At 41.8% G+C, this 23532-nt stretch overlaps 1 protein-coding gene across 1 annotated transcript in view; it reads right to left on the reverse strand.

Annotated features, from left to right (window-relative positions):
* The window catches only part of CEP126 (centrosomal protein 126), a 38142-nt gene extending 15876 nt beyond the window's left edge, over positions 1-22266 (reverse strand). The window contains exons 1-6 of the mRNA XM_069858862.1: positions 22174-22266; positions 21323-21465; positions 19989-20114; positions 8290-8435; positions 6838-6943; positions 4457-4652 (exon numbers count right to left, since the gene is read on the reverse strand). Coding sequence (XP_069714963.1) covers positions 4457-4652; positions 6838-6943; positions 8290-8435; positions 19989-20114; positions 21323-21465; positions 22174-22266 — 810 coding nt within the window. The remainder of the gene's footprint in view (positions 1-4456; positions 4653-6837; positions 6944-8289; positions 8436-19988; positions 20115-21322; positions 21466-22173) is intronic.
* Between the last annotated feature and the right edge of the window lie 1266 nt (positions 22267-23532).

Consider the following 23532-nt stretch of genomic DNA (forward strand, 5'->3'; position numbering starts at 1 on the left):
AACAGGGCTGGACCCAGCACTGAGTCCTGGGGAACCCCACTTGTCACTGGCCTCCAGCTGGATTTTGCACCATTTCCCACCACTCTCTGGGCCCGGCCATCCAACCAGTTTTCCACCCAGGAGAGTGTGCACCTGTCCAGGCCAGAGGTGACAGTTTCTCAAGCAGAATGCTGTGCGAAACTGTGTCAAAGGCTTTACTGAAGTCCAGGAAGATACATCCACAGCCTTCCCCTCATCCAGCAGCCAAGTGACTTTGTCATAGAAGGCGATCAGGTTAGTTTGGCAAGACCTGCCTTTTGTGAACCCGTGTTGACTGGGCCTGATCCCCCAGGCATGGGATTCTCTTGCATGTGCTTCATGATAGCCCTCAAGATCACCTGCTCCATGACTTTTCCCATCACTGAGGTCAGACTGACCTGAGATAGTCCAACCCCCAAAAACACAGCAACACAAACAGCTGACAGCCATACAGGTCAGCTCATTTGTGAAAGTAAGCCAACGTCCAATCTATGTGCCTGCAGTATCTGCTGCTTTCATTCAGTAGAACATCACTTATAAAATATACTTCATTGTTTCTTAGAGAATTCCTTCATTCTGATCAGAGGGCTGAGTCACCTCTGCTATGAGGACAGGTGCAAGGAGTTGGGGTTGTTCAGCCTGGAGAAGAAAAGACTGCTGGAAGACCTTAGAGTGCCTTTCAGTACCTGAAGGGGCCTCCAAGAAAGGTGGGGAGGGACTTTTTACAAGGATGTGGAGTGGTAGGATGAGGGGAATGGCTTTGAATTGGAAGGGGGAAGATTTAGATTAAACATTAGGAAGAAATTCTTGACAATGAGGGTGGTGAGGCACTGGCACAGGTTGCCCGGGGAAGCTGTGGCTGCCCCATCCCTAGAGATGTTGAAGGCCAGGTTGGATGGGGCCTTGGGCAGCCTGGTGTTCTTGGAGGTGTCCCTGTCCAAGGCAGGGAGGTTGGATGGTCTTTAAGGTCCCTTCCAACCCAAACTATTCTATGATTCATTCTATGGAACATACAGAAATAATAGGATAGAAATGGATAAATGGAAAATTTCAACATAAACAGTTAGAATTTACAACAATCGTAAGCACATGGGAGTAACGTCTTTTGGTAAAAAGCTGCATGCAGCCTTAGATACAGACTGTGCTACCAGCTCCACCTTAAACATTTCATTTATGCCTGCAATAAAATCAGGAAAGGACCGTGCAGCAAAACCTTTGATTGCAAATGAAATGAACAATACTAATTTCTTCAAAACAGGACATACTTATGGACACATAAGAAACAATAACTTATCTACTGGCTCAAGCGTAACGATTGCACAAAATAAAATCTACTGCTCTCAATATTTTAGTATTTTGGAGACTGGTAGAAGGGACACTAAAAACCTTAGCTTGCTGCTGCAACTATACAAATTTTTAGGGATGGAACGCAGGGAACACACCAAATCTACTGGCATGGGGCTATAGAGAACTTTATTGCCCCGTAGGAAAGAAAAGAATTTTAGGAATCTTCATAATCCTGCTGGGTCTGTAAAAACAGAAGCAAAGAGAGGTCATGGGATCTCAATGGACGGTTGGACTGCAAAGCATGTGCACAGGCAAATACTTTGACATTACTTTCAGAAAGGTAAGTATTGCTGAAATAACTGCGGACAACAGACAGAAACAAGATGACTGAAGCCTATTCATGCCAGGAAGAGTATTTTAAACAATTATAAATTTTATTAGTAAGACTATTATAAATACTATTTCGCATCACAGGAAGTCACAATGCACATGCACACCAGCACAATCTAAGTATTTAAACTTCCAAAACTCCGGCCTTAGACCAATGACAATAGCTTTCTCGACTATTTTTCTCATCAGAGGCCAAAACATGTAATTTTAAGAAAGGAAGTCAAAATGTTTTAAATATAAATATTTATAATTTGAAACTACTTACTAGAGGGAAGAAGCTGAGCAACCCCTAGTGGTAGCAGAAAAATAGATTCTAAAAATAAAAACCCAAAATTTTTTACAGGACCAAAGCATTTTCAAAAGTTCATTAATTTGCAAACACAAATTCCTGTATTATATGCAGCTTCCAAAGCTAATCATAAAATTTAGAATAAACTATAATTAAAAAATCATGCATGACTCATGGCAGTTTTTCCTTAGAATTCAGTTAGAATGTGATAATTGATAAAAAATGATAACAGACACTACAATATAGCTGTCTTACAATATATTAAGAATATTTTAAGTTTTTTTTCTCAAAAAGGTTATTTTTTTTTCCGAACTCACAAAATAGTTTTGGTTGGAAAAGATTTTTAAGATCATTGAATCCAACCATTGATCCAGCCCTGCTAAATCTGCTACTAGACCACGTCCCCCAGTACGACACCTACTCTTCTTTTGAACACCTCCAGGGACGGTGACTTAACCATCTCCTTGGGCAGCCTATTCCAAAGTTTGACAACCCTTTCAGCAAAGAAATTCCAAATAGCTAACCCATATCTCCCCTGGTGCATCTTGAGGCCATTTCCCCTTGTCCTGTCACTAGCTGCCAGGGAGAGGAGACCAACCCCCACCTTGCTACAACCTCCTTTCAGGTAGTTATAGAGGGCGATGAGGTCTCCCCTCAGTCTCCTTTTCCCCAGACTAAACAACCCCACTCTTTCAGCCGCTCCTCATAAGGTTTGTGCTCTACTTCTAAGATGTCCTAACGCAGCTACTGCCAAATTCAGCATCATCATTTATGGAGTGATTTGCAAACATTATGTCAATGAAACACATAAAGTGGTATTAAAAAAGAAACAACTTAGACCTTTTTGTATTTTGTATGAAAGTGGCCATCTAGCATTCATTTTAATCAGCTGTTTAATATAAATTGGCATGAGCTCTTCTTTTTTATGCTTGGAAATAAGACTGAACACTAATCAACAACCTTGCCAGCACAACCTGTACTTTCTGTCTCCTCAACCTGTTTGAAATTTACTTCATTGAGATTTTCCATGTTAGCCATTAGCTACTCAAGATGCTCGTGAGCACCCATCAGAACAAAGGAGGTACACGGACAGAGATGAACATGCCTGAAAACATCAATTTCAAAGAACTCAAAATACATCTGAACTGTATACAGTCTTCCAAAAGTTATCCATGCGCATGCATTAAAAGGGAAAGCCCTCACTCTATTGCCACACATGATCCCATGCCTCTAGTCATCACCAATATAAAGGGATGATGCTTCATAGAGACAAAGTCATTTCAGACCCCGCAGGCCCAGATACCAGTAGACATTATTATAAAAGAATGAGTCCAAAATTACATCCTCTTGTTTCAAGTTGCCTCAGGTTGCATTAGGGAAGGTTCAGATCAGACATCGAGAAAAATTTCTTCACCTAAAGGGTTCTCAGGCACTGGCAGAGGCTGCCCAGGGAGGTGGTTGAGTCCCCATCCCCAAAGATATTTAATAGGTGGGTAGATAAGGTGCTCAGGGCTATGGTTTGGTAGTGGACAAGTATGGCTGGACTCAATGACCTCAAAGGTCTTTTCTAACCAAATCATTCTATGATTCCATATTAAAAATGTATGCTGGAGACAATATTTCCAAAATCAAAGACAACACTGACAAACCTAAAATCACACTTAAAAGTGCACTTACTAAAAATTGCTTTGCTTTGGAGCTCGGCTGTTCTTGATTTTCACTGTGTTTCTAAGGTGACTTGCGAAACTTATTTTGGGTCCAAAAAGCAGTTTAGGCAGAAAGCTAATGGGTTTGTTACGAGAACACTTGCATCTATTCCAAATATGACAAAAAGAGATCTCACAAGACTTGAATTCAATCCCTAAGGAATCATCACACATCGGGAAAAACGCAAGAAACTATTCTCCTCCCTCCACCATTTGACCTATCATAATTATCATAGAATCATAGAATGGTTTGTGTTGGAAGAGACCTTAAAGATCATCCAGTTACAACTCCCCTGCCATGGGTAGGGACACCTCCCACCAGACCAGGCTGTGAGAGGAGTACTATGCTGCTATAGTATTTTGTGCTGAGCTGTAGCAATCAGAAAAGGAGAAGCTTAAGTGCAAACTGCAAGCCACCAGTTTAAGATTGGAGTTTGCTGTGATGGGCTGATGGCAAGGTGCTTCAGTGCCAAGAAGCCTGACACAAAAAGCTTACATTAACAGAAAGAGAGACAACAGGGCAGATAGCTTTGAAGAATTTGTGAAAATATTCTTACAAGCGTTTTCAATGATCTCTGGTTTCTTATTGAAAAATATGTATATTTTTAATATAAATAAGCTGTTGATAAGGCATAGTACAGTGTGTCATCAGGTATTGCCTACTTGGAAAAGTGTGTTTAACAGTTACTTAATTTTTATCACATTAAAGAAACTTTCTATTAGAGTTAAGAAGCATCATTTAATGAATCACACAAAAATATCATACCTCCAAGTTGCTGAGATGATGTTTTTCAAGGAGCTGTTGCATTTCTTTCAGATTTTTCTGGAAGAGTTGCTTACTATCCATGTTCGTTCTAATGACCTCTTGTGTTGTTTTATCCCAGCTAGCCACTGCTGAAATCTGCTTCTGATGGAAAGAACCATTTCTAGATGCTGGTGAGGATGAAGTGTCATCTGTGGTTCTTAATGCAAGCAATTAACTTATTACTTTGTCTTATTTCTACCTGTCAACTGTACACTTTTAAACAAGTTCATTTCCAAAAGTATATGTCATACATTTTGCATAAGTAGTTGCTTAACAGCATCAACATGATCCCTTACATTCTGCTAAGTTGCAGAACGGTGTTTAGCTAAATTTGTGGCAAAAATGAACTGTTAGTCTATATGCAACTAAATAAAAAAATCATACTTCCACATATTCCCCTCTTTTTCTTCTTTGTCTTTTAAATTAGAAGCTCACCTGACAAGATGATCCACCACCCACTTTTTATACTTCCTTATTTTAATGGTGATGGTGAAGATGGAGTCATAGAATGGTTTGAGTTGGAAGGGACCTTAAAGATCATCCAGTTCCACCCCCCTGCCAGGGACACCTCCCACCAGACTAGTCTGTTCAAGGCTTCATCCAACCTGGCCTTAAACATTTCCAGGGAGGGGGCACCCACAGCTTCCCTAGGCAACCTAGACCAGCGTCTCACCACTCTCAGCATGAAGAATTTCTTCCAAATGTCTAATCTAAATCTCCCCCCTTCCAATTTAAAGCCACTCTCCCCCATCCTATCACTACTCGCCCTTGTAAAATGTCAATGTAAAGGTCAATGTGGACTCAACTTTTAAACCTTTTTCATACTGGGGCTTCTTGTTTGAATAATTTCTTCTTTGCCCAACTGCCAATTTCAAACTTATAGCAATATAATTATCTTTGAGATTCTTAGCTCTTTCTCAAATTTTGTTACTAGGGGAACACGAATTGTAAAAGAATATGAACGTATACATTCAATTTCCTTAGGAAATCAGATTATAAAAATGAAAATCAGGAAAAGAACATACTATCATCATTACAGGACAGTGAATTGTTAATATAGCAACATAATATGGAATGACAGCAATGTTATACAGTAAGAAATAGTTAGTGTTTTAAAGACTTCCTGAGAAAAAAATGTGACGTCCTGAGGCACAAGGACCAGTTTGAAGAAAGATGAAAAATAAAGAAAAGAAAAGCAGGGAGGAAAGGAATTGAGCTGCTGTTTTAATCGAGCCTATGAGTGAAATGAGACAAATGACCAGGAACCCTGAGACAGGTTTCAGAAAAGTCTATAATTTTTTTCCATAATTTCAAGTTATATTTGGTAGGTAGGTTTTTTGTTTGTTTTATGGCTGCAATCTTCATTTGTTACATCAACTCCAAGACTATATGCATGTTAACCACCAAATAGCATGAGTATTTAGCTGTAAGAGGTACAAAATATTTTCTCAATTGCCTAGTTTACCACCTGCAAACATGTATTAATCAGCAGCAGATATGTAATCAAACTGAATATTATGACATTATAATGAAGAACACAATGAAGCTTAAAAGTAGGGAGACCTCTTTTAGACAGAATTTATCTCTATTTTGAATATCTGCACAATTCACAGCATGCAGAAATTAATTATAGTAATAGTAATAAAAAAAGCAGCAGCAACAAGCATAAACCCCTGAACTGAAATGCTAAAGAAATGAGAGATTAGGAAGGGGATAATCAGGAAGGAGTATCAAATATGGCAGATAAACTATGCATGAAGTGATAAGTTAAGACACCTTAGAAAAAGCGGTAGGGTAGAGCAAAAAGTATGAAATTTAAATGGTATGTGATATAAAATGAAATAGCAGGTGAAATAATCATAAGGATGCTCGAGATATATATACAGAGGATGAGAAATTTTAAAGGAATGACAGCTGGAGAGAAGATAAGATCATGGGATGAATATAAGAACTAAACTATCCTTGAATGTCAAAAGGAAAAAATCTGGATGAGAATAAGAAATCCTCTAGAGAGAATACTTTGTAATTCACAGAACAGCAGAAGGTTTGATAACGATGGCAATCTGAGTCAGGCTATAACTGAATGGAGACCAGGTTAGCCCCAAATATTCCCAGAATTCTGCTGAAGGGAAGAGGTTTGTGTCATCTCCTCTGTTATTTTACCAAGTGGACACACACAACTCAAGCATGTTTCATAACATATCATTAGAACAGTTCAAGAAATGCTTTCTTTGCCGCAAGAGAAATGGCCTACAATTTCTTAAAGAGTAATTGTCTGCTGTTTATTGAATACACTAAGCAATTTACTTCCTTTGATCATCAGAGTAAACAGGAATGCTTACCTGAAGTTGGCTTTGTTTCTGCTGGGCAAGCACAATCCTGGTGTTAAAACTGATCCTTTAATTTGTTTAAGAGCTTCTTCTAACTGAAAAGCTGCTTTTGTTTGGACTAAAGGGATTGGAGTAAAAAACACAACGGAAAAAAAATATTTTTCAATAGGAATATTTTACCATAAATGGTTCGGTGAAGTTTCTGAAGTTTGGAAGCCTAAATCCAGACTCTTAAAATAAACTGAGTGGTTTAGCATCATTAGACATGCTGGAGCATCTCTAGTTCCTCTGAAATTAAATCCCAGTCTATTTAAGTGTTTACAGTAACACATGTATCTAACAGTTTTGCTATTTGTTTTTAGACTGCATTGTTGAAAAAGTAGGAGGTTAAAATTCCAGCACGAACTTTGTTTCTACCTCATGATTATTCCACTCATGCACTAAGCCAAAGTTGTGGCTTGCAGATATTTTATAGAGGCCAAATTGTAACTTAATAATTGAATCAGCGGAGAAGGAAAGAGTCCAGACAGGCACAAGGTGTTGCCTCTTTCAAGTAAGTAAAAGTAGGGTATAAAGTGGCAGAGGCGGAATTGTTATAAAGGAAAACCAAGAAAAAAAAAGATTGTGATTCATCATATTGCTACACAATCTGGGCTGTCAGAAGAACTATGAAAAAGCCCTAAACTAATACTGTTCTATTTTGTTATTTCAATATGACATTTGATCTTGAAGTCAGAGACATTACCTCACAGCTGGCACAACTGCAATTGGGAGAGTAAATCTGCTAAAGAATACCTAAGTAGTACACCATATCTTAAGAGTTTCAACACTGGAAAGTTGACTGGAAATCAAATTTGGCTGATGCTATTAAAAACTCCTGCCAATCCACACTGATTCCAAGAAAGCAGGGACTGAGCTGAAGGGATCATTACTTCCCAGCAGCAAAGAACAGCTTAAAAAGCTGACTAATTCAGCAAAAGTTATGCAATCTGTTAATATATATGCTAGGGCTGCTTTTCCTTAATGATTCACAATCTTGAATATTTCATATTCAGGCTCCAAAAAGCAAATCATTATACTACCCTAGTAACTTTTGGTGGCCTTGTAACACCTCACACCCAGCTGCGAAAGCACAGTGTTGTAAGAAATAAGCACATTCCAGTGAAAAAAGGGAGGGAAAACTCAGGAAGCCACAATATCCCAAGGAATTGATGTACTTACTGTGACTGGAATATAATGAATTACTTTAAAATGCAATTTTTAGGGGAAAAAAAAAAAAGAAGTTGCTTTTTTAATTCCCTCTACCCAGTTTTGTTGTATGTATCAGATCTGAGCTTCTTAAGTTTTGCTTATATGAATTCAATTAATTTGAGTGAAGTTAATTGTTCTGTTTGCCTTAAATATACCCTGTTAATAGAAAAACACTTGTATTGTGAATAACTGTTAAGATTTTAGTTTACAAACCTATTTTCTTGTGCTGAGAAAAAGGCAGAGGAGCACGCTGGAACTTATCAGTTATTTCCTGTAGTTTAATTTTCCTCTGCTGCAGAACTTGGTTTCTAAATCTTTGTTCTTTCTCTGCTTCTTGCTTTCGTCTTTCTTCAAAGGCTCTATATTTAAGAAGCAAAAGTAGATTATCCCTCTGTTTTCTAATAACATTTACCAAACTATTAGTAATATCCTTGCCTATCAATTTGCAATTTTAGTACAAATGCTTGCTCATCCATAAATTAAACTCTATAAACTTCAACACAGCCAGATATTTATGGTCCATCTAAACATAAAAGGGATGGCATGTGGTAAAGAAGAGACACAACATAAACTTTTTATTTTCTAGCCTCAGTCGGAGATTTGATTCTTTCTTATATGTGAATTAACATGCCGACTCAACCGGTTTTTGTCACTACTGTGACTTTCACCACAGTCTCTACATTACCACATAAATGTACAACAGTGGGCAGCTCAATAGGAAGGTGAACCCCAAATGCTCTTTGTGTTTGTGCCTTTCATGAGCTATTGGGGAAATGGTAACCGTTTAAAAGCTGTTATTCCAAAATAACACAAAGGAACTACATCATTTACCTATAAATATGTAAGAATTAATATCAGCTTCTACTTGTTGAGAATCTTCCTGAAAGATAATCAGATTAGTAGCACAAAATGGGATAAAATAGTAATGTGAAACTATGATTGCCAGAATTGGTTGTTAATATCAAACATATTAAATGTGCCCTTCTACTCACTGGAAAGCACAGCAGGCTCTAATTAAAAACAACAATAATCACAAAGCTTTCCTTCAGGAGGCACAACCTTGATGAAGCTATGTGGAATTTTTCTTTCTCCTGACAAAACCGTCAACTTTCACTGACAAACTTAAACAAACTCCTTGAGTGAAATATATCCAGTAATTTTATTAGTACAGTGCCTATGTGGGCGAGTTATATGTAAATAATGGGTTTAGGCTAGACAAGGGTCGATTTAGACTAGATATAAAGAAAACGTTTTTTACAATGAAGGTGGTGAAACTCTGGAACAGGTTGTCCAGAGTGGTGGTAGGTGCCCCATCCCTAGAAACATTCTATTGTGAATACAGAAATACTGTAAAAGCAGTACTCTTCAAGTTAAACTTCTAAAGACACGCCAGGTTCACTGCAACTGGAAGCCACACATCCTTTTAAGTCCTCTGTGTGTTTGAAACATGATCTGACAGGTTACTAATACACTAAGTAGCATCCTGCTCCTAGCCAGTGGCAAGAAAGGTGGTAATGTTTAGCCTAATGTTCTTTGTTTCTCTCATCACAGTAAAGATACCTTCACTGGCAGTGGCTTCATAGATCTTGCTTAATCATAGAATTATAGAATTGCTTGGTTGGAGAAGACCTTTGAGATCACCAAGCCCAACCACACCTGTCCACTACTAAACTAGATCCCTGAGCACTTAAGCTACAAATCTTTTAAGTACCTCCAGGGATGGGGAGTCAACCATCTCCCTGGGCAGCCCCTGACAGTGCCTGAGAACCCTTTTGGTGAAGAAATTTTTCCTGATGCACCTTCTGAACCTCCCCTGGTGCAACTTGAGGCCATAATGCAGCAAAGGTCCTACTTAACAGAGTTACTCCTTAACTGAATCAATTTTGATTATTTTTCCCTTTGCTTTAGAGGAAAAAGTTCAAACTGAAATATTCAACTCGACCTTCCCTTTTATGCCTCCAAAGTGCTAAATGATCACCTGTGAAAACAAACAGAAAAATAATATGGAATAGGTACTTTTTATTTTGAAAAGTCTAACGGCTGTAACTACACAACAGTAAAAAAGAGCAAAACTGCCAGCTAATTCCCCAGTACACCCTTTTACAAGAATATCCACTTTAATCCACTTGGAAGCCAAAGTGTAGTAGAGAGATACGTAAGGAGCCTTCACTATTTTGAAAGTTCATGTATACACGATTGCATACGCATACTAATGGTTGAGATATCCAAATGTTATGGACAAAATATTACACTTAGAATCATAGATTCATAGAATAGTTTGGGTTGGAAGGGACCTTAAAGCCCATCTAGTTTCAGCCCACCTGCCATGGGCAGGGACACCTCCCACTAGATCAGGCTGCTCAAGGCCACATCCAACCTGGCCTTCAACACCTTCAGGGATGGCACAGCCACAACTTCCCTCAGCAAAATAGATACTAAGTGAAAATGCACTGTAAACAGATTCCATGCAGCTACTCAAACCTTATATCGCAAATACTACATACTTGCATTCATGCCATCATTATGAGTGCATCTTAAAACTCCTCCCCATATCATGACAGGAAACTGAAAGTGGTGTGACATCTGATCTTCCTTTCTTCAACACTACGGCTCCAGCACCACTATGCTAAGCTCAAGATAGATAGAGGTGGAACAGACAAAAAACCAAAAGCAAGAAGAGAGACAAAATGTGCAACAGGATCCACTGCTTTTGCTAATGCATGCAGCACTCTGGACTAATGTCCTCCTAGGCCATAAATCAAAATGCCAGTGAATAACACAAGCAATTATTGCTTCTGTGATGGAAGTACCTTATTCTCAGAAAGCACTAGATCTCCTAGTAGAAATATTCCTCACAATAGTCTTGGATCACAAGAACTGCTTGACACTACAACGTGTAATAGACACAGATGGTAGAATCCTCTAATGATCAGGGCTGGAAGTGACCTTAAAGATCATCTGGTTCCAAATCCCTGCCATGGGCAGGGACAACTTCCACTAGGTCAGCTAACGTAAACTAGATGATAGAATCACAGAATGGTTTGGGTTGGAAGAGAACTTAAAGATCATCCAGTTCCAATGCCCCTGCCATGGGCAGAGACATCTCCCACCGGACCAGGCTGCTCAAAGTCCCATCCAACCTGATCTTGAACACTTCCAGGGAGGGGGCAGCCACAACTTCCCTGGGCAACGTGTTCCACTGTCTCACCACCTTCATCATCCGGAATTTCTTCCTAATATCTAATCTAAATCTTCCCCCTTCCAATTTAAAGCCATTCCCCCTCATCCTACCACTCCAAGCCCATGCAAAAAGTCCCTCCCCAGCTTTTTTGTAGATCCCCTTCAAGTATCTGGTATGAAGGTATATCAGGTATGAAGGGAGATGGTAGCTTATGTTTTCTTTTAACATGTTTACTGGAAATGACACAATATTTACACTTCCAAAAGTTCAGATGAAGTTCTACAATTCAAGGTAACTCCTCTTCTAGAGATGAAATTATAAAACTCCACACATTCAAATGACTGTTAAGACAGAAGATTGTCTTATGCAAACAGAAACAAATTAAAATATGATCCCAATACTAGAAGCTTCACTTGCAACCTTCAGTTTGTGAGCAAGCAAGACTGGCTTCACTTAAGGCATGAGGTGAAGCCAGACAAGCAGCTATCCCCAAACGGAAAAAAATCAGCAGAGAGCTCTATTCAAATCAAATGATTTATTGCAATTTGTTTAAAATTTCACAGGAACTTTAATTGTTTATACAACCCAGAAGTAAGAACTAAAAGAGTCAAACTTGAGTTCATTCTCAACTTTCAGTATTCCTGTATTTCTCTCAAACTAAAATCTCACGCAGAAATCTGGAATATTTTACATCTTTAGCTCCACTAAAGAAATCAGAAAATCACAGTAGGGGAAAACAGACTTGCTTATCCTAGTAAGTATTTAAACACATTCTTCTTGATCCCTTTAATATTTCAAGAAGCTGCCCAAGGAGGCCTTGAGTTGAACTGTAGTTGTTAAGTTCAGACACGTGGGAAATTCTACAACTTTGCACCTGGAGTAATTCCAGTGTGTAACTCCAAAAAAGGAAAGAGTAAATTCTGACAGAGTCTTTATTTATTTTGTTTTCTTTAATGATTTTGGAGTATGACTTAACTGCACTATTGCACATTCCTAATAACTGCCATTAAAAAAACCCTGGAAATGGGCAATTCCAACTGCTGATGCAAGAGGTCTTTTTCACCACTGATCACTATTTGGTTTGGACTAAGACATGAGGGAGAAAAAGGATCTTATTTTAAATGTAAGGAAATGCATTCAAGATATTCAGTGAATCGTTGACTTCTTGACCTCGCAGAATGTAAATTGTGACACCCAGATGCATTATGTAAAATAAATAATTTTACAAATGCACATTGATATCTTACGGAAAAGCAGTTAAAGCAAATGTTTGTTCTTCCAGTCTCCTTAAGCCATCAGCTTAGGTTCATATCACAGATGTAACATTGGCAAGAGAGTATGGCTTTAAGATGCAGAGTTAGCAGAAGAATTTCCTGACCAGTGTTTTTTTAACCCAGTTTTTCTGTCTACTATAAACAACCCAGCAGCGCAGCAAGTTTTGAAGTGGCTGCCAAAATGTTTATACTGAATTTGGAATACAAAACTTAAAATATTTAGCAGTTTCACATATACAGACATTATGTAGAAGGTATTTTTATGTTAAAGCCAGTATGACTAGATGGTGGAACTATTTCCTGGTTAGTTTTATTAAATTATCTTCACAGTGAAGTGATGGGATGCTACATTCCCAGGTGGATTAAATGCTTACCTTGGATAAAAACAAAAAAAGGAATATATTCTGTGCATATGGAATGCTATGAAATTAACCTTCTCATACTGAGTTGATATTATTCATCCATTGCCATCTCAAGTTTGCAAACCAGTGCACAGTAATTTTAAAATTGAAGTAGGAGGGTATTTGTATACTTAATGACTGCAGCAAGAAAAGGCTAGAATAGGTGTCGCACTCAAAATCCCCTTCATGGGCAAACAGGAAACGGATCTTATATCCTTAAAATCATCTACAGACGTTGCCCATCAATAATGGGCATGTTAACTCTATTCCCTTTGATTATTGCCAAATACAGAAGGAAAACCCTAAATTGCTGTGAGGGATTCAAAAGGATTGACCCTTACAATGCCATATGGACTCACAGAGGGCTGCCCGTACTACCCACCAGTAGTTACAGACCAGACCTTACTTATGGTCAAAAAGCAAAAAAACCAAGCCAAGAAGGTTTTTTTGTTAGCACAATTAAAATTTTAGGAGTCTAAATCCTATTAATCTGGATATAATTGTTACTAGAAAATAATAATATAGTTAGAATACTTCTATACAGAGAAAGACTGAATAATAGGGATAATAGAACTTGAACTGTTATTCACCCTCTGACTTCACAGAATCATAGAATAGTTACGGTTGGAAGGGGCCTTAAAGAACATCCAGTTCTAACCCCCCAGCCATGGTCAGGGATATCTCACTATATCAGGTTACCCAAGGCCTCATCCAACCTGGCCTTAAAAACGTCCAGGGATGGGGCATCCACAGCCTCCCTTGGTAACCTATTCCAGAGTCTCACTACTCTCATGGTGAAGAAATTCTTGCTAATGTCTAGTCTAAATCCGCCCCTCTCCAGTTTATACCTGTTCCCCTCGTCCTGTCACTACAAGCCTTTATGAATAGTCCCTCCCCAGCTTTCTTGTTGGCTCCTTTCAGGTGCTGGAAGATCACCTCGTAGCCTTCTCTTCTCCAGGCTGAACAAGCCAAATTCTCTCAGCCTCTCCTCATGTGGAAGGTGCTCCAGCCCTTGGATCATCCTTGTAGCCCTCCTCTGGACCCGTTCCAACAGCTCCATATCATTCTTGTGTTGAGGATTCCAGAACTGGACACAATACTCCAGATGAGGTCTCACAAGAGAGGAATGGAGGGGCAGAATCTCCTCCCTCGCCCTGCTGGCCACACTTCTTTTGATGCAGCCCAGGACACTGTTGGCCTTCTGGGCTGTGAGCGCATATTGCCGGCTCATGTCGAGCTTCGCATCCACCAGCACCCCCAAGTCCTTCTCTGCAGGGCTGCTCTTAATCACGTCACCTCCCATCATGTACTGCATCTGGAGTTGTCAGCATTGGGAGTCCCTTCTCCAAGAGCAATGATGCTCGTGTTAATGCCCTCTTCTTATTATTCCCGCTAGGACCACTTGGAATCATTTTTATATTTGCTAACGTGCTTTTACACCTTAGGCTTCATCAAGCTGCAGCTCCACAGTACCTCAAAATATCTCATACATGGTGCCTTTTACATATATTAGATACTATTCTTTTATTCTCTTTATCACCCTTAAAGCCAGTTTTGTCGGATTTAGGTCTGCATTTCTTTAAGTGACTATTGGTGAGTTGTTTACAGCCGTGGGTTCTCCAGTGCCAAACTTCTGTGCCATGTCTTACCATTCCCTGCCTGTACTCCCCTACACCACACCCTAAACCTCCAGTTCTCAGGGCCTCTGCAATTGTACCGGTCCTCTATTTCCCTACACTACAGCATTATCTCAGTGTCATAAATATCTCATTGTACATAGAACAACTGCTTGTTACTGCTATCTATGTAAAACAACAGTCATATAAAAAGATAAACGACAGCAAAATAAATTAGCCACAGACACCTGGTCAATTAGAGAAATCGCTGTTAGAGCCAAACTGAGCAAAACAAAGTAGCGGGCAGGTCAAGAAAAGTTCAAAGAGAGCAAGCTTGGCAAGTATCTGCCCCGCGTCCCATTACCAGAAACGGCAATAATGGATTACAGCTCTACATGGTTAAAGTGGGGGTTGGAACTGGATGACCTTTAAGGTCTTTTCCAACCGAAATCATTCTATGACCACTACTTTTCATGTTTTCTTTCTGATGTAGAAAGCAAGACGGAATTATTAACACTTTACCCTCTCTTTACCAAATGCCAACATTTTTCTCCCATTTCCGGCACTAGACTGCTTTTTGCTCTGTGTCAACAACACTGATGAATTATTTAAAGAGCTTTTATTAAATAATCAATAATAATCAATGATAATCAGCCAGTAGATGGAGCACAAACCTTGTGCATATGTTGAAAATAGAATCGTAGAATCACAGAATGGTTTGCCTTGGAAGGGACCTCAAAGATCATCCAATTCCAACCCTCCAGGAATGGGCAGGGACACCTCCCACTAGATCAGGCTGCCCAAGGCCCCATCCAACCTGGCTTTGAACACCTCCAGGGACGGGGCAGCCACAACTTCTCTGGGCAATCTGTTCATGGAACCTCGGTGTGAAGAATTTCCTCCTAAGTCTAAGCTAAACCTTCCCCCTTCCAATTTAAAGCCATTCCCTTCGTCCTATCACTCCATGCCCCTGTAAAAAGCTCCCCCCCCGGCCCGACCTCTTGTAGCCCCCTTCAGGTGCTGAAAGGCTGCTCTAAGGTCTCCTTGGAGTCTTCTCTTCTCCAGGCTGAACAAACCCAACTCTCTCAGTGTATCCTCATAGCAGAGGTGCTCCAGCCCTTCGATCATCTTCACGGCCCTCCTCTGGACATGCTCCATTTTTATTTTATGTTATAAAAAATACTTTTATAAAGAGCAGCAGTAATGGGAATAGATCAGAGATTGAGATAAACTGTGGAAGTCTTTCCTTCCCCAGTTATGACAGATGATTAGCTATTCAGATTTCAAGGTAACTTGAAATGCCGAATCAAGCTAGCTGGCTGTAAAGCTTATTTAAAAATACACATAGACAACTGCATTTCAAGACTGCAGCCAGTAATGTCACAGCAAAACAGGATGCACATTTTGCATTGAGCAATAACAGTGGGATGGCTGCAGTCACCAGCAAATCAGCAGCTGGTACTTAAAAAGGACTGCAGTATATGAACATGGAATATAACACCCTATTGAGAAGGGCTATGAAGCTGGTGAAGGGACTGGAGAACAAGTGTTCTGAGGAGCAACTGAGAGAACTGGAATTGTTTAGGGATCTGAACAGCCTGGACCGCTGGGCTGAGTCCAACGGCATGAGGTTTAACAAGGCCAAATGCCGGGTCCTGCACTTGGGGCACAACAACCCTGAGCAGAGCTACAGACTAGGAGAAGTCTGTCTAGAAAGCTGCCTGGAGGAGAGGGACCTGGGGGTGTTGGTTGACAGCGACTGAACATGAGCCAGCAGTGGCCCAGGTGGCCAAGAAGGCCAATGGCATCTTGGCTTGGATCAGAAACGGAGTGACCAGCAGGTCCAGGGAGGTTTTTCTACCTCTGGACTCGGCACTGGTGAGACCGCTCCTCGAATCCTGTGTTCAGTTCTGGGCCCCTCACCACAAGAAGGATGTTGAGGCTCTGGAGAGAGTCCAGAGAAGAGCAACAAAGCTGGTGAGGGGGCTGGAGAGCAGGTCTTATGAGGAACGGCTGAGAGAGCTGGGGGTGTTTAGCCTGGAGAAGAGGAGGCTGAGGGGAGACCTCATTGCTCTCTACAACTACCTGAAAGGACGTTGTGGAGAGGAGGGTGCTGGCCTCTTCTCCCAAGTGACAGGGGACAGGACAAGAGGGAATGGCCTCAAGCTCCGCCAGGGGAGGTTTAGGCTGGACATTAGGAAAAAATTTTTCGCAGAAAGGGTCATTGGGCACTGGACCAGGCTGCCCAGGGAGGTGGTTGAGTCACCTTCCCTGGAGGTGTTTAAGGCAAGGGTGGCTGAGGTGCTAAGGGGCATGGTTTAGAGTTTGATAGGAATGGTTGGACTCGATGATCTGGTGGGTCTCTTCCAACCTGGTTTTTCTGTGATTCTGTGATTCTGTTTAGTCTGCTGAAAAGGAGGCTGAGGGGAGACCTTATCTGGCTGAAATGCTGGGCCCAAAGCATGGTGACCAGATCATGATGTGAAGTCTGGTTGGAGATCGGTAACTAGAGATGTACACCAGGAGTCAATCCTGAGCCCAGTCCTATTTAACATCTTCATTAATGATCACGGGTGTGGCACAGAACACCCTCAGTAAGTTTGCAAATGACAAAAGACAGGGAGAGTGGCTGATGTATCAAGAAGGTCGTACTGCCATCCAGAGGCATCTGAACTCGCTGGAGAAATGGACTGGCAGGAACCTCATGAAGTCCAACAAGGAGCAGTGCAAAGTCCTGCAGCTAGGGAGGAACAATTCCAGTCACCAATATATGCTCTGGGCCAGCCAGCTGGAAAGCAGCTTTGCACAAAAAGACCTGGGTGTCCTGGTGGATACAGAGTTAAGAACCACAAAGATGATGGTGGGACTGGGGCATCTCTCCTACAAGGAAAGGCTGAAAGAGTTGGAACTGTTTAGCCTGGAGAAGAGAAGGCTGTGGGGGATCTTTTTAATGCGTGTAAACACCAGAAGGGAATGTGTAAAGATGACAGAGCCAGGCTCTTGGCAGTGGTGCCCAGTGCCAGGACCAGAGGCAATGGACACAAACTGAAACACAAGAGGTTTCCTCTGAACATCATGAAACACCGTTTGTTTTTTTCAACTTTGAAGATGACTGAGCACTGCCACAGGTTGCCCAGTGAGGTTGTGGAGTCTCCATCTTTGGAGATACTCCAAAGCCATCTGGGCATGGCCCTGGGCAACAAGCTCTAAGTGGCCCTTTTATAGCAAGGAGGTTGGATCAGGTGACCTTGAGAGTTCCCTTCCAACCTCAGCCATTCTTTGTGAAGATGAGAAGCACAAAACAGACTCATACTTCACAACATACAGTCCATATGTTGAAAGAAAAAAAAAATAGGAGAAACAACTTCAGCCTTGAAATTAAAGAAGAGCAAAGAATAACTTCTGATACATTCCTCTAAGTTCTGTCAGGGAGAATTTGGCATGCTGCTAGGTGAGATTGTGGAGCTTAAGGAAGTCTTGCTACCTCTGAGAAATCATCATCATAGCTAGTCACTTGGATTGATACTGTGTTTCTTAAGGCTGCAATGAAATTCATGTGAAAATGTATTTATGAATCAATGAGTATTAGTTCAACTATACCAGTCTATCAAAAATAAATGGGCTGTCAGGTATGTGTTTTTACACTGGACTACAATATTTCAAGAGCAGTAATACAATAAACAGCGTTCATCTGAGAGGTGTTGCGTTACTGTTTCATAAAACGAAGATATTTAATGTTTCAGCTGAAACTTGGTTTATCTGCAAAGGTTGTGGGTCTTTAACCACTCCCAGGTGATTATATTTCCATTTTTCTTTATATTTCAAAACATACGCTGACAGCATGTACTGTCAAGCTAAAATGGCAGTATAAACAATATCTCCTGTTTTATGAGTTATTTAATGGCTTTAAATTGGAAGGGAGAAGATTTAGATTAGATATCAGGACGAAATCCTTCACAGTGAGGGTGGTGAGACACTGGCACACGTTGCCCAGGGAAGGTTGCCCCATCCCTGGAGGTGTTTGAGGCCAGGTTGGATGGGCCTTGACCAGCCTGGTCTGGTGGAAGGTGTCCCTACCTGTGGCAGGGGGCTTGGAACTGGATGATCCTTAGGGTCTCTTCCAACTCAAACAATTCTATGATTATCAACATATTTCAACAGGTAAGCTTTGTACCACAGAAATCATCTGATACGGGAATGATGGGAGATGAGCTTTGACAAGTTAACATCAAGCAAAGGAACCTGGTCTGAGGTTGAGGAATCCTTTCGATTGTCTCGGGAGGAACCCATCTGCCTCTCCCATACAAAGAACTTTGTCTCCTGTATGTTCAAGTATGATCTCAATGCAAGGGAAAAGCCTCCTATGCCCATTGAACTACTTATAGCACTTACCTAAAACATCTCAGTGTATAATTAACTTAATTCCTTGGTCACAGGCTATTTAATGAATTTATATTGTCACGTAAGCAGAAACGCAGAATATTCAAGGCTCTGTTTAAAATGTTAATGCAGAATAACTTTATAATTAATATAACCCAACACTAGAAAGATTTTGCCTTGTGTTTATTGGGAGGTGGCCCCACCATGCAGGTGGGAGCTGCACAGCTGCTATGCCACACAGATGGATTACAGAATCATCGAACACTTTGGGTTGAAAGAGACCTTAATGATCATCCAGTTCATGTGGGCAGGGACACCTCCCACTGGATCAAGTTGCTCCAAGTCCCATCCAACTTGGCCTTGAACACCTCCAGGGATGAAGCTTCTGTGACATATCTGGGCAACCTGTTTCAGCGTTCACCTTCACCGTGAACAATTTCTTCCTAAAATCTGATCTAAATCTGACTTCTTTCAGCATAACACCCTTATCCTTCCTCCTATCCCTGCACTCAGTGATAAAGAGCCCCTCCCCACCTTTCCTGTAGCCCCCCCTTAAGAACTGGAAAGCTGCTCTAAGGTCTCCTCGGAGTCTTCTTTTCTCTAGGTTAAACAAGCTCAACTATCTCAGCGGGTTCTCACATGGGAGGTGCTCCAGCTCACACTTCAAAAGACAACAATAACAAGGCCTGCTAACCTATACTGTACATCTGAACATATTTTTCACACATCCATTGAAGCTAATAAAATCCAGGACAATACTAGAGGTGCAGATCAGAGCCACAAGATGAAAGCACTACTTACTTTTACTTTATACAGTAAGAGTTAACTACAGTAAGTTTCTAAAAAGCAGCGAGTAGCTCAGAATATTGTTTGTTTTATATTTTCTTTGTCCTGTAGCAATAAATTGGACGGGTGAAACTTTTCAGCCTAGATTCCTCTAGAACAAAGCCGTGAGGCTATTTAATAACATCAATGTGCAAACAGAAATATGTTGAGCTGCCTTAAGGTTTTGACTCTTTTCTTTTTGCAAACTCCCACCAAAAGAACCCTCATTACTTACTTTCTTCTTCTGTTTGTCTCTATCAGATACTTCTGTGCTCTACTCCGGCATATTTTTTGATTTTCTTTCAATGCCCGACGTTCTTCTTCTAAGTCCCATTCAAAATGAGATGTTAACTCTTTATCTCTAGTGTGGTATTAAGGACAACAGAAACTGTATCAAACAGCTCATTAAAAGACACGATAGCCTATTTGATTGACCTTACGTACCTTTTTGAGAAAGGGCTTTTTGAACAAAGCATTCAACAGCTGCTCTGATAAAAGGGTATTACGGTCATACCTAACTTTATGCTTATATAGAAAAAAATATAATTGCACTTTACCATTTACACTGATTTTAATGGAAGCTTCACACTCACCTTTCAGGTTACACCAGATGAAAAATCTCACATAGAATCATCAAATCATTAAGGTTGGAGAAGACCTCTGGGATCATTGAGTCCAACCATCAGCCCAAGACCTCTGTGGCTACCAAGTGCCACATCTACCTCCTTACGTCTAGTCTAAATCTGCACCTCTCCAGTTTAGAGCCATTCCCCTAGTCCTATCACCACAAGCCTTTGTGAACAGTCCCTCCCCAGCTTTCTTGTAGCCCCTTCAGGTACTGGAAGGTTACTCTAAGGTCTCCTCTGAGCCTTCTCTTCTCCAGGCTGAACAACTTTGACTCTCTCAGCCTGTCCTCGTATGCGAGGTGCTCCAGCCCTCTGATCATCCTTGTAGCCCTCCTCTGGACCTGTTTCAACAGCTCCATATCCTTCTTATTTTAGGGATTCCAGAACTGGACACAATACTCCAGGTAGAGAGTGAAGTAGAGGGTGAGAATCCCCTCCCTTGCCCTGCTGGCCACGCTTCTTTTGATGCAGCCCAGGATCTGGTTGGCCTTGTGGGCTGTGAGTGCCCGTTGCTGGCTCATATCGAGCTTCTCATCAACCAGCACCCCAGGTCCTTCTCCTTGGGGCTCCTCTCAATCACATCATCCCCCATCCTCCATTGAAACCACGGATTGCCCCAACCCATGGGTAGAACCTTGCACTTGACCTTGTTGAACCTCATGAGGTCCTCACAGCCCCACTTCTCCAACTTGCCCAGGTCCCTCTGGATGACATCCCGTCCCCCAAAACCACCTGAGAAGTCACCTACATCAGCTCAAACCCACAACACACAAGCTTTATTGTCCTTGTCACACAAGCCCTGACTGCAGGGCTGGGCTAGGGCTGCCCCATCCCCCCCGCCCCACTCCCACCCCCAGAGAGCGGGGACCCCCATTCCCAGCCCCCGCGGAAGGATACATAGCAGCGTGGCCGCTTTGCCCCCGCGCCGCCCCCCAGCCTTTACCGCTGGGCTCCATTCAGCGCCCCCGGCGCGGATCGCTCCGCCGCCTTAGCAACCAGAGACGCCGCTTCCTTAGCAACGGGGCGGGGCCGCGGCTGAGGGGGCGGAGGGAGCGCGGCTGAGGGGACGATGACAAAAAGTAGTTCCTGTTACAAAGAGTGGAAAACTGATTCAAGCTAAAGGAGAGCTAAGTTCATCCAAGTAACTGTATTTTTTTAAGGTTAGACAGAATGTCCCTCTGGTAGCATGCTTTTTCTAGCATTTTTTTTCCAAATAGTACTTTTTCCAGACCCCGTTACCTCTCGAGTCTGATCTGTGCTGAATCGATGTATCTTTTTCTGCAATGACTTCTGTTTGCAGTCTTTCTCTATTTGTAAAACACTTTTCCCCACAGATCCCCCCCATATTTGTAGCACAGCTTGTGAAGTGGCTGTTACTTTTCCTCACAGTCAACATCCTGTGCATGATGCCCACTCAGCATCCCATAAACCATCCCTGCTCAGCATCCCACACACCATCCCAGCTGAGCATCCCATATGTACACCATCCTTGCTCCACATCCTCTACACTATCCCCACTCAGGATCCCACACATCATCCTCGCTCAGCATCCCATAAAATCTTCACTGAGCATCCCATACATCATCCCGGCCGAGCTTGCCTTCATCTCTGCTCCACATCCTGTAAAACATCCTCACCAAGCACCCCATACACCATTCCTGCTCAGTATCCCTTGCTGAGCATCCCGTACAACATCCCTGCTCAGCATCCCATAAACGATCCCTACTCAGCATCCTATACACCATCCCAGCTGAGCATCCCATACATACACCATCCCTTCTCCACATCCCGTACAATATCCCCTCTCAGCAGCCCGTACAACCACCTTGCTGAACTTCCCTTACACCATCCCGTCTCAGAATCCCATACAACGCCCTCGCTGAGCATCTCGCCCAAGAACCTCGCTCCGCACCTCTTACACCACCCCAGCTCACTATGAGCATCTTGAACGAGAAACTCCCTCAGCATCTCTTACACCATCCCAGCTGAGCTTGCCTTACACCATCGCTGCTCAGCATCCCGTAAAACACCCTCGTTAAGCATCCCATTCATCATTCCTGCTCAATATCCCTGTCACGGTTTAGCCCTGGCCTGGCTAATTTCACCAGCTAAAACCATGCAGTTGAGCTCGCCAGTCCCTCTCCCCTCCTCTCCTGGGAAAGGAGAAAGGAAAATGAGAGGAAAGAGACTTGTGAGTCGGAAACTAAAACTACAGCTTTAATGAAATAATAATAATAATAATTAGAAAGTAATAAAATACATAGAAATGTATGAGAGAATGCCCTCACCCCTCGATGACTCTACTGTAGAGCAGACATGAGAGAATGGATCCAGGGCTAGGAGGGAGCTGAGCTGATGACCGGGATTCAGGAATGCACGGATGTGGGATCAGGAACCAGCTCTGGGGGTGATTTGCTATTTCCTATGATAAAGAGGGCTGCAGAACCTCCCACATTAACCACCTCTCCTGGCTTCTGCTGAGAGGGAACCAGTGGATTATTTTTCATAAAAGACAGCCGGACACCAGTGAAAATTATGAGATTTTGCTCATTTCTGGTGGTACCAATCCAGGCCTGAGCTGTCCCTTCACTCTGTTCCCTAGTGCCAGGATATTATCTCTGCTCATCCATCATCTGGGACACCGCAGCCCCATATTACTCTTGAGTTTTTTAAGGAGGTTGCAGCTGTGGGTGATAAAACTGAGTTGGGCACCGGAGGGCGGTATACGCTTTGGAAATGTGCTCTCTGTGGGCACTAAAGCTCTTCTGTTTTCCTGACTCTTGGTTTGAACCCAGTCCATATGCTTCTTTCCAGTGTGGTTTATGTGTGATGATAACATGTTAAAGGAAGGTGTCCAATTGCTTGTGATTTGCATTTTTAAATTTCACACTACAAAATGTGTGATGAAACGGAGAGTCAAGCATTTTGGATATAATGAGCTCATTAAGAATATGCAGGTTTTGGCCAATTCTTTAATTGTCCTGTTCCCTCATCATAGAATCATAGAACTATAGAATAGTTTGTGTAGGAAAGGACCTTAAAGATCATCCAGTTCCAACTCCTGCCATGGACAGGGACACGTCCCACCAGACCAGGCTGCTCAAGGCTCCATCCAACCTGGCCTTGAACACTTCTAGGGATGGGGCAGCCACA

The sequence above is a fragment of the Phaenicophaeus curvirostris genome, chromosome 1 (assembly GCF_032191515.1).
Source record: "Phaenicophaeus curvirostris isolate KB17595 chromosome 1, BPBGC_Pcur_1.0, whole genome shotgun sequence".
In the NCBI taxonomy this organism is placed as follows: Eukaryota; Metazoa; Chordata; class Aves; order Cuculiformes; family Cuculidae; genus Phaenicophaeus; species Phaenicophaeus curvirostris.